The sequence below is a fragment of the Nyctereutes procyonoides genome, unplaced genomic scaffold, assembly GCF_905146905.1.
Source record: "Nyctereutes procyonoides isolate TBG_1078 unplaced genomic scaffold, NYPRO_anot_genome, whole genome shotgun sequence".
NCBI lineage: Eukaryota > Metazoa > Chordata > Mammalia > Carnivora > Canidae > Nyctereutes > Nyctereutes procyonoides.
The window spans coordinates 48818176-48830481 of record NW_026575142.1 but is presented as its reverse complement, the minus strand read 5'-3'; the positions used below and the strand labels follow the sequence as shown (position 1 = coordinate 48830481).

General features: G+C 35.1%; 1 protein-coding gene across 4 annotated transcripts in view; it reads right to left on the bottom strand.

Moving 5' to 3' along the window:
- Positions 1–12306, bottom strand: part of VPS8 (VPS8 subunit of CORVET complex) — a 250636-nt gene that overhangs the window by 161602 nt on the left and 76728 nt on the right. For all 4 annotated transcript variants that reach the window (XM_055307985.1, XM_055307986.1, XM_055307984.1 and 1 more), the window contains one exon: positions 5143–5189. In XM_055307985.1, the coding sequence (XP_055163960.1) occupies positions 5143–5189 (47 nt within the window). The remainder of the gene's footprint in view (positions 1–5142; positions 5190–12306) is intronic.

Below are 12306 nucleotides of genomic sequence, written 5' to 3'. Positions count from 1 at the left end.
GAGAGACAAAGAGGTCTTCTTTCTACATAACTTCACTTTACATTAATACTCATATTAAATACATTATTTGGGGTCTACCATTCAAAACTTCAAATTGATAGAGACAACAGCCAAATTTACTTTGTGCATTATAAATTTTGCAATTTAAAAAATATGAAGACCTCAGCTTGATTGTAAGTACAAACCCAGACTGTCAGAAACAGAGCAAGAGCATCAATCCTTAATACTTCCCAGTCTTTACTACATATATAACTGGAGCCAAATAAATAAATCCCCTGTAAATATAAGTAGGAGTTAATATATTCAAAGTTGATTTGGGCTGCTCTCCTTATATATATAAAAGTAATGGCAAAGCTCAAATGAACTATAAGAAATTCTGTTCAAAATGTTCAATTTTCTGATATAAATACCTATATCACAGTTTATCACAGTTTATAAAGATTTCCTTTAAAAAGGCATGCCTTAATTGAGGTGATGTTTGCACAACCCTATGAATATACTAAAAACTACTGAATTGTACACTTTAAAAAAAGGTAAATTTTATGGTATATGAATTATATTTCAATACAGCTGTTATAAAATTAAAAAGGCATGGCATCTTTTTCCCCCTAGCTTTGATGTTTAAAATATTAACATGCAATTATCAGCAAAACAATATCTAAAATATACAGTTTTCAACTATGCTTGATGATTAAGATCTTTCTGTTCCTCAAATAATAACATTGATGCTGAACAAGAATGAACAAACACCTTGGCTATCAAAATACCACTTCAGATTCACTTTAGATTTAGCAGAAATATTTCTGGTTCAGATTTACATGTAATTCAAGTCATTTGAATGATGGCTTCTTTTTGGATATCTGCTTACAGTGATATAAGCTCAAAGTGGTCAAGATTATCTACACATAGCACCTATTTTGTTTTGTCTTATATGGCTTTATTGGGATATAAATCACAGACAATAACAGTCTATTTTTAAACATTGTTCAAAATCATGATTATAGTTCAAGTAAACTCTGGACCTATTTTCAAAATAAAAATCGAAATAATGTCTACCACTGTATAGACAAAATAACAAATAAATGTCCTACAAAAAGCCTTAAGATGTATCTTTTGTCTAATACTAAAGAGAAAATATACACTACCAAATTGAAAGGAAATTGTAAAAGAAATCAAATTATGAAAATAAAAGTACAAGTCTTCAAACAGAATTTCCTGTCACTTCTGATTTTAAACAATTCACAAAGACTATAAAACCAAATATTAACTAAAAAAGACGTCTATAACATGTTGGTCAGTATGCCCTATAGAGAACAAGAAATATGGTTCCTGCCACAGTAAAAGATTTTACACTATAAAAGAATTCTTGGGGACGCCTGGGTGGCTCAGTGGTTGAGTGCTTGCCTTTGGCCCAGGGCGTGATCCTGGAGTCCTGGGATCGAGTCCCATGGAGCCTGCTTCTCCCTCTGCCTGTGTCTCTACCTCTCTCTCTCTGTCTCTCATGAATAAATAAATAAAATATTTTTTAAAAATAAAAATAAAAGAATTCTTAAGTATGACTGGGAATATATATGTACACTAGTTCAATTAATTACTGCTGGGTATGTGATACTATGAATTATGATACTGCAGTAACAGTGATCATAGTGTACATCATGGTACTCAGTTAAAATCAATTCAAAATATGTATTCTGTTTATAATTGGACTCACATAAGGAACAGTATGTGAGGGGCTCCTGGGTGGCTCAGTCAATGAAGTGTCTGCCTTCAGCTCAGGTCATAATCTCGGGGTCCTGAGATCAAGTCCCACATGGGACTCCCTGCTCAGCAGGGAGCCTGCTTCTCCCTCCTCCCTGCTTGTGCTCTATCTCTGTCTCTCTCTCTCAAATAACAAAAAGAGAAAAGAAACAGTATGTGAAAAGGGGTTGACTATAAAAACAATGTACTCTATCAGAAGATATTAATATAAAAAGCATGAGGGGGCCAGGACTGAGTGTCTAAGTGATGGCCCTAGAAGTGGAAGTTACCTGAATTTAGCTGAGTATTAGATTATGTTTTGTAAAGTTGTATTTGTGTTATACACAATTTAAGCATTCTTTAAAGCAATCTTAATGTCTCACATATTTTGAAAATTTTAGAACCTAATATCAAAGAAAGGGAAATAAAGAAAGGGTCCAGTTTAGGAAGAAAGATATGATACAGGATTGAAGCTATATATATCTTACAATCCTCCATTTCAATTTGTCCTAGGGAATTGAGCACTTTTAGCTTGTCTATGGAAGTCTAAGAAAAAATCATGGAAACTATACCATTTGAGAGTGAGCACACTCAACTATTTGAAGTATACATAGAATTTTCCTATCTTATCTATCTTTAATCATTGCATGTTTGGAATGGAAGGAGACTTAAGGATGACCTAGACATGAACTGATCAACTGGTCTATTTGACCCTATATATGGGATCTTTCTGGTGAAAAAGAAAAGCCAAGATGGTGGCAAGCAAGCAAGCATAAAACACAATCTAAAACACAAAAGGTAACATTTGATCCAATAACAATTCTTACATTGCTGGGTATTCTGCTCTGTCCCTTCTGCCCTTACTGGAACCTTGAGAGCAGAAAAAGTAGGGGAAAGAGAGTAAGAACACACCCTGTTGGACTACTCCCAAGCAGAAGCAGGTTCTAGTACAATCTGGTCTTCAGCTTTTGAAGTTTTTTGTTGTTGTTGTTGTTTTCATTCATTTGAGAGAGAGGGAGACAGAGAGAAAGAGCAAGAGCAGGGCAAAGGGGCAGAGGGAGAAGGAGAAGACAGTCGACTCCCCACTGAGCAGGGAGCCCAACCCAGAGCTCGATCCCAAGACCCTGAGATCATAACTTGGGCCGAAGGCAGATGCTTTACTGACTAAGCCACCCAGGGGCCTTGGTCTTCAGCCTTTGGAAATAGAGGAATCCAGAGAGAAGGAAGTCATACTATGGGTTCGGGAAAATATCCATGCCCTGGATCTAGTCATGTATGAGTGGGAGGAAGGAAAGAGAGGAAAGAGCTGGGAAAAGAACCCATGAGATCTTCCTTCCCTTTGGAGGTCAGGAATATACTGTAACTGCTGATATTTCTGAGATCTCCAAAAACAAATATTGTATTTGCTTCTGACAAGCCCAGAAAAAAAAATATGGTAAGGAGTCAAGAAAATTTAATGGAAAGAAAGAAGTTGGTAAAAACAAAGAAATAATAAATAGATCCTAATTTGGTAAAAATCTAGACCAGATCTCATGTTCTAGGTTATATACTATGATTTAATGAAGTAATTACTGCATTCTGTAATTACTGCATTACAGCCAGTCCATAGATTACATAAAGTTGGAAATATTTCCTTTTCAAGTCATATAAAAAAGAAATGCTTCTCTTTCAGAAAACTTTGGAAATAACAAAATGTTTCTGAAAAAAACCCCTACTTTTTAATTTTCCCCTATATAATCTAGCATCTTACAATTACTAGGACCATTTAAACCTTACATCACTGTGAGAGTAGTATTCACATATTCAAGATAATGACCATAAGTCACCCTGCCAACTACAAGGCAGAATTATTTCATTAATTCAACCATCAGGTACTGGATAGTTACTTTATGCCATTCTAGGTGGAAACTATCCATTTTATAAAGATATGCCTTCTTACTTGAGGTAAAATTCAGTATTAGGTACTTCATTCTACCTTATAATTATGTCAACTTGAAATATGGGTTGATTCCAGTACTTTTAGTGTTAGGAACATCTCTACATCTCAAATTCCTCATCTGAAAATGAGGAAAACATTACCTTACACTACAATTATGAGGCTTAAATAAAATATGTAAAACTGATCCATAAACTATTGAGCAGCTTTAAAAAATAAAAGATAAATAACAAAGATGGGAATATGAAAAGTGGCATCAAGAGAAAACCAAGTTTTAAAAAGCTATCATGGCTCTTAGTTTTCTAGAAAACTGTAATTAGTTATACAATTCACTGTCCATCAGCTAAAAGTGAACTAGCTGTTCTAGAGATGCAAAAATATTTCTGGTAGTACGCCTGAGGGAAATTTTTCCCTTAGGCCCCATAGAGAAGAAAATGTGTGACACAAAGCAATGTTTTCAATAGTATCCAACCATAACACAACACACTTTAACTGGGTAATTACATATAACACTGTATAACTAAAACATTGGAATAAACTTAAGTAAATAGAAGCCAAAGCTCTTCATGACTTAATGGTCTGAAATAGCAAATAACTGCCCTCTTGATAACATTCACTGATATTTCAAAGTATGATCCAATGTTTTATGATTCAGGCTACCTAAATACAAATTCATGAGTCAGCACAGCACTATACAGGGTTTTAGCAGTATCTGCACTGGATCCTCACAGTTGTTGTCTACCACTCAGAAACAAGCTAGTAGTCAAGTGCAAGAACTCAGGAGGAGCCAAATAGCCTGTAGAGGAATCCCATCTTTGGTCCTCAAAAGAAGTGTGAGGTAGCTTTGGCAAGCTCTTTAATGGCTTTCTGCCTCTAGAACCTCCTATGTAAAATGAAGAGGATAATAATACTTACCTCAATGTTATAAAAAATAGATAAATTAACGCAAAGGGCCTACCTGGCATGAGGGGAGCTATTATTTTAAGTGTAAAAAAACTGAACTAGTGAAAATTGGTTTATATAGTTACTATTTAAACCAACAAGGCCAAATTAAAAGTTTATTTATACTGCTGTCTTTTCAACAAAAGGCTCTAAAAGCCAATACCAGAAGCACTCTGAATTTTGCCCTTTTTTGTGTGGCATAGTGACAGTTCATAAAAGAGGATATATATACAGGATATGAATCATATACTTTTACTTTTAAGATCTTTTAGTAGGATTGCTCTTTTGTTAGCTATGTTTACCTCCACTATCTGGCCATACAAACACAAGATGATATACCCACAGCATTTATTTTAGAAAAGTTAGTTTTACTAGGTAAATGGGCTGAAAATTGTTAATCAAACTTCTGTAAATTAAACTTTCTTAAAAAATATCCAAATTCATAGACTTCATAACAGTAAATTACAATATAAGCAAGAGGCAATCTGGGTTCAAAATAATTAATCTGACAGGCAGTGTATACTTACTTTCGTTGCAACAGCAGGCAGTAATCAACTATGACAGGTACCATGTCCTGAAGAGAAACCATAAAGAAAGCATCAGCACTACACCTTTGTCCCATAGACCCCTGGTTAGACATAATCAAAGTGGTTTGTTTAAGACACTGGTAAATTATTGGGAGAATATAATTTTATACCATACTTTTGGTTAAGTAATTTGGTGCAATGTGTCAAAAGTCTCAAAAATGTAAAAACACTTTTACCCAGAATTACCCAGTAATTCTATCTGGAAATTTACCTAAATACATTGAAGAAAAAAAACTGTTTAATGCATTAAGATATTTGCTGCTGCTCTATAACAGAAGCAGAAGAGGGAGGAAAGGAAGAAATTGGAATTAAATATATAACATGGGAATACTGTTAACTAAATTTAAATAAAATCTTGTGTAGATATAAAAAGTATTATGTAGATATTACAAATTTACAAAGAGTTTACAACAACATAACATACTTTGGGTGAAAAATACGTATTTTTTTCAACCTTCTAAAGAAAATTTGCAAAGGAAAAGAAAAAAAATGAGGAAAATACATCAAATTGATAATAGAATACAGTTGGCCCTGTTGGTGGCTCAGGTGATTAAGGTTGTCCATATTTTGTCACAACCCTCCAAACCAGCTATTTTGAGGTTGATTTAACTTCCCAGTTTCATAACATTTTGATTGCTTTAAATTTATCTTGAAGACTTGTATCATGTGAATGGCAACCCATAATTTTGGCCTTTTTCATGAGAAACAGTTTGAGGGCTAAACAGAAGCTTATTATTACTGGAAATTGTCAAGTAACCAAGCATTAGATTTCAGTAGTACTCTTTTTCTGCTGGTTGCAGGGAAACGGTTTCCTTAAAAAAATAAAATCCTAGAAGGCCTAGGTTCCAGGCAGATAAAAAAAATCCCACCGGGGGAGAAGGTACTATATGAAGAAGAGAATACTACATGCTAACACTTGTTTGACAAAACAAATAAAACCAAGGAAACATTATTTGAGAGAGGTATCAGAAGGACCTACAAACCTGAAAGGATTATGGGGTTATACCTGACCCATCCAATCTACTTCCTTTAGTCATCAATATTCCTTACAACAAGATTTGTTGTTAAAATCTTATTTAGATTCTTCAAAAACAGGAACTAAAATAATTGAGAAGTGTTAGATCATGTTTAAATCCTGTGAAAAGTGTTAGAGCTATGGCAAGTGTCAACCCTGTATGAGAATATAGTGGGCCAGAGAATCTGGAGGGCAAAAAATCTCCCTAGAAATGTTGGGGAAAAATTTAATAAACATTCCTTACAATACACAGCTGAGTTCCTAAGAAAATAAGGGCAATACTCAAAGAGTCTAAAAATGAAAAGGAAACTGAAAACCAAAGCAGTAAGCCCTAAGCTGTCACTGAGACTATCTTACATATTTGTTGGTCACATTAAGAGCTTGGGTTTTAATGCCAGAAAGAAGCTAAGACCTTAAGCCCTTGCAACATAAGGGATTGAAGCAAAGATCTTCCTAAAACCAGGAGTCTTGAAAAGCTGCATCCTCAGTGAAAGGAAAAGAGGGAGGGAAATCTGTCTATAAGCATAGGAAGATGACAAGAAAGACTGTCTCAGCCTGGACTCAGCGGGGGTAAATGTATACTCTATAAGAATCTATAATCTATATGCTGCTTGTAGGTGGATTTGAGACTTGAATTTCCACCATCTCCTTAGGATAGGAAAAATCAAGCCAAGAAATTAACATCTTAAAAGATGATTCTGAAAAAAGACACTCCTGGGGCATTTGAAAGAAGGAAATTCAAAATTTCTCTGGAGACAGTACTTAACACAGGCAAAGTAAGTTCTAATGATAAAGCCCTTCTGAAGATGTACTCAAAACAAAAAATTTTAAAGCACTGCACAAAATAATTCACCATGAGTAAACATCAACAGAAACTACAAATAGGGACGCCTGGGTGGCTCAGCAGTTGAGCGACTGCCTTTGGCTCAGGTTGTGATCCCCAGATCCGGGATCGGGTCCCACGTCGGGCTCCCTGCATGGAGCCTGCTTCTCCCTCTGCCTGTGTCTCTGCCTCTCCTCTCAATCTGTGTCTCTCATGAATGAATGAATGAATAAATGAATAAATAAATAAATGAAACTACATATAGAGGTAGACTCCTAAACCTTCAAGTATTATGAGAAACTATTAAATATGTTTAAAATATTAAATGCAAAAATTAAAGAACTGCTTGGCCTAGTACTAAGTATTAAGGATACACTTACTAGAGAGATTTACGGAGAGTGAAATCATCAGATTCATACATTTAGGACAGATCACTCTGGTGATTTTATGAAGGGATGATCTGAAAAACCAAGACTGAAGGTAGAAGGCTATCATAGCAGTCGAAATGGGAACTAAAGTAGGATAGTGATAGTAGACCTAAAAAACAGCAGGCAGAATTAAGAGATATTTATAAAGTAAAACTAGAGTTTGGTGACTGATTGGTTTGGGTTGGAAGGCATAGGAAGGAGTCTATGGTAACTCCCAAGTTTCTAGCTTAAGTGACAGCTGAGTGAAGATGCCACAAAATGAGATAAAGAATATATGCAGAAGTGTTAGAAGAAAGAAGCTAGGTGCAGTATGGACTATGGTAGATTTGAGGAAGATCTTTACTTAAATGTTGAATAATAAGAAATTGAACAATCTGAAACATCTGGATTAGAATTATAGATTTCTAGGGGCGCCTGGCTGGCTCCATCAAGAGCATATGACTTTTGATCTCAGGGTTGTGAGTTTGAGCCCCATTCTGGTGCTAGAGACTACTTAAAAAAAAATTATAGATTTCTAAGCCATGAGAGGAAACAATGTCCATGAATAAACTTGTCCAGGGATGATAATGGAGCTAGAAACCAACGGACAATGAACTAAGTCCTAAGACTAATAGTTATAATATGGTCAAAGGACAGAAACAAAATTCAACTCAAGAACAATCACAAAGGTAAAAAAACCAGAAGGGCACAGAGTCACAGATGTCTACAGGACACAGAAATTCAAAAAGGAAAGATGATCATCACTGTTTAAAACAGAAATAGGGATGGATAAAACCTGAAAAGTGTTTATTGGATTCAGAAATGCAGATATCATTGCTATCTTTAATAAGAGGGTGTTTTATCTTACTGATTAAGTAATAAGTACAGTGATGAGTGACACCCAGCCTGCAGAGAACCAAGTGGTGAATGAAGTATTTGGTGGTGTGTGAGGTGAAGGGAGGTAAGGAAAGGAGGTATGAGGAGGAGGAAAGAAAGAGGACAAGGGAGGAAGGGGGAGGAAAAAAAAAGAGAAAACATCAATATATGTATAGCTGGAATCCCTGAATAAGAAAACTCCAATAGTGCAATAGAAACAATTCAAGACACAATTCAAGAAAACTTTCCTGAAATTAAAGAGGGAGAGAGAGAGAGAGAGACTGAGACTTAAATCCTGATACTGAAAAAACACATCTTATGCTGGGGGGAAAATGGCCTAGATTAGTTACATTGAGATTCAGTTCAGTCAAGTTACTGGATTCCAACAAGTAAGGAAACAGCCAGAAGAAATGATCAATCAATTATGAAAGGGGGGAAAGATCTATCTAGCCTAGGATTTCCCCTACAGTGGTATTCAATGTCAGAATGTCACAGAGCAGTCAGTATCTTCAAGATCCTTAAGGAAAGCCAAAATGTTTTTCAATATAAAAGCTAGAGTCCACCAATTTGAAGATTTAACAACTCAAAGAATATTGTTTTCCTGAACCTTTCTTCATGAAACAGCTTCAGCAACCAAGAAATGGCTGGTGAGACTTCAGCAAAAGCACTGATGATTAAGCATGAACTGCATTTAACAGCTAAAGTAAAACAAATTATATTCTTTGATGATGAGTAAAAGATTTATATTGAGGCAAACTGGAAAGAGAAAGTAAAGAAGGAAGGAGGTAGAAAAGATCCACTGGCTTCATCTGTAAGATGGCAGTCAAAAGATATCCTTTAAAGCTCATGAGTAAAATTGGAATTAAAAGCTTGTTTTAGGGATCCCTGGGTGGCGCAGCAGTTTGGCGCCTGCCTTTGGCCCAGGGCGCGATCCTGGAGACCCGGGATCGAATCCCACGTCGGGCTCCCGGTGCATGGAGCCTGCTTCTCCCTCTGCCTCTCTCTCTCTCTTTCTGTGACTATCATAAATAAATAAAAAAATTAAAATAAAAAAATAAATAAATAAAAGCTTGTTTTAACAGTATAAAAGCAAATACTGGGATAATGGTTAAAATGTGTAATGAAGGAGGGCTTGAGGTGAAAGGAGGAAGGAAAGATATGCTAGTTTTCATCACTGTAAGGAACAATGGTCAAAGAAACAGAAGATCAAGGGAACTATACCTTTAGCTATAATCCTAAAGGTAATCATTGGAATAAAATACATATTCCCGGGATCCCTGGGTGGCGCAGCGGTTTGACACCTGCCTTTGGCCCAGGGCGCGATCCTGGAGACCCGGGATCGAATCCCACATCAGGCTCCCGGTGCATGGAGCCTGCTTCTCCCTCTGCCTGTGTCTCTGCCTCTCTCTCTCTCTCTGTGACTATCATAAATAAATAAAAATTAAAAAAAAATAAAATAAAATACATATTCCCAAATATCAGAAATATATGCACAAATAAAAAAGTAGTGAAAAGTGTCCTTAAAAATATAAAAAATATATATATTTGGCTTACCTCACTTAAGATTTTCAGAATAAAATCTGAAAAAAGCAAAACTCTGAAATCTCAAAAAAGCAACCTCCCAGCTCTATGGAGAAAGCAAATAAATACAAATACAAAGTGATCCAGAAAGACTGAAAATAAAAGGATAGGCCGAAGTATACGGTGCAAAGAAAAAAATCACAGGATGTGATCTATTAGATAAAGTAAAATTCAGGCTACTTTTACATGAATAAATCATTATGAAGATAAACTTCTTTCTACAAGCTAAATTACTGTATAACAGTACATACTAAGTTATACAATGCTAACATTCATAAAATACAAGATGGAAGGGAAAACAAGGAAAAGAGCACAATCCAAAGGCACTTTACTTCTCACAGTCCATGAGAAATAAGGTGGAAAACAATGAGTAAGGGTTTAGAAGATGTATAAAAAATTGATAAAAAACACACAAAGCACTATATTTCAAATGTTCATTGAACACTAATCAAAACTGACCATATACTGGGCCACAAAAAAAAAATCTAAATAAACTTCAAAAGGTAGAATTAGTACACACAACATTATCTGATGATACAATAAAACCAGAAAGTAATCAACTATCAGAAAATAAGATGCTTTTTTATTTTTTATTTAAAAAAAATTTTTTTAAGATTTTATTTATTTATTCATGAGAGACACAGAAAGAGGCAGAGACACAGGCAGAGGGAGAAGCAGGCTCCATGCAGGGAGCCTGACGTGGGACTCGATCCTGGGTCTCCAGGATCACGCCCTGGGCTGCAGGCAGCACTAAACCGCTGCGCCACCGGGGCTGCCCCAAGATGCTTTTTTAAACCTTCTCTAAAAACACTTCAAAGAAAGAATACTAAAGTTGAAGATTATATATAAAGACAATAATGAAAGTGATACATATTGAATTGATAGCCTTAAATAAATCTGCAAATTGACATTTTTAGAACACTCCATCCAACAGCATCAAGATATACATTTTTCTCAAGTACACAGAACATTTACTAAGATAGATGATGTATTTTGGCCATAAAACAAGTTTCAAATTTTAAAAAATTCAAGTCATACAAAGTATGTTCTCTGACCACAATGGAATTAATTTAGAAATTAGCCAAATAATGACAAGATGACATCACTATAGATTCTCTAGACATAAAAAGGGTAATTAAAATGTCACAAGCAACTTTTTCCCAGTATGTCTGACAACTTACACGAAATGGCCAAATTTCTTTAAAGATAGAAAATAAAGATTCCTATTCAAGAAGAAATACATAGGGATCCCTGGGTGGCTCAGTGGTTTGGAACTGCCTTTGGCCCCGGGCGGCGTGATCCTGGGGTTCCGGGATCGAGTTCCGTGTCGGGCTCCCTGCATGGAGCCTGCTTCTCCCTCTGCCTGTGTCTCTGCTTTTCTCTGTGTGTGTCTCTCATGAATAAATAAATAAAATTTTTTAAAAAAAAGAATACATAACCTCCTAAAAATTTACACTGGTAGTTAAAAACCTTCCTACAAAGAAAAGTCAAAGCCTTGATACTTTCCATGGTGAATTCTATTAAATATTTAAGGCAGAAACAATACCAATTCTACACAAACTCTTCCATAAAATTGAAAGGCAGGGAGTATTTCACAAATAATTCTATGAGGCCAGGATTACACCAAGACCAAAACTACACAAAGACATTATAAGAAAGCAACAAAACATCATTTCTCATGAACAGAGATGTCCTTATAAAAGAAGAGGATACATAACCACATGACTTTATCCCAAGTGCCAGATTGATTTAACATTCAAAAAAAAATCAATATAATCTATCATATTAACAAATGAAAAAAGAAAAACTATATGATCACCTCTATAGATACAGAAAAACAATTTGACAAAAGTCAATAGCATTCATTCCTGTAAATGAAAGAATCTTAGGAAATTAAGAATAGAAATTCCTTAACCTGATAATGGGCATCTTCACAAAACTATAGCTAGCATCAAACTTGTAAATCAAAGACTGATGCTTTCCCACTAAAACTGAAACAAGACAAGGATGTCAACAATCAGAATTTCTATTCAGCATCATATTGGAGGCCACACTAAAGCCAGTGCCATAAGGCCAGAAAGAAATAAGACATCCAGATTGGAAATGAAGAAATAATTGTTTTTATTTGCAGACAATATGATTTATCTACGTAGAAAAATCTGGTGGAATATACAAAGAATTATTAGAGCCAACAAAAGAGTTTAGGAAAGGCGCAGGATAGTTCAAAATACTAAAATCAGCTGCATTTCCATATACTAGAAAAAAACAAGCTGAAACTGAAAAAAATACTATGTACAATAGTGTAAAAAAAAAATACTATGCAACTACCAAAGCAAAAAAAAAAAAAAAAAAAAGAATTATCTATGAACCACATAAAAAGATCTCCAAGATATATTAAGTGG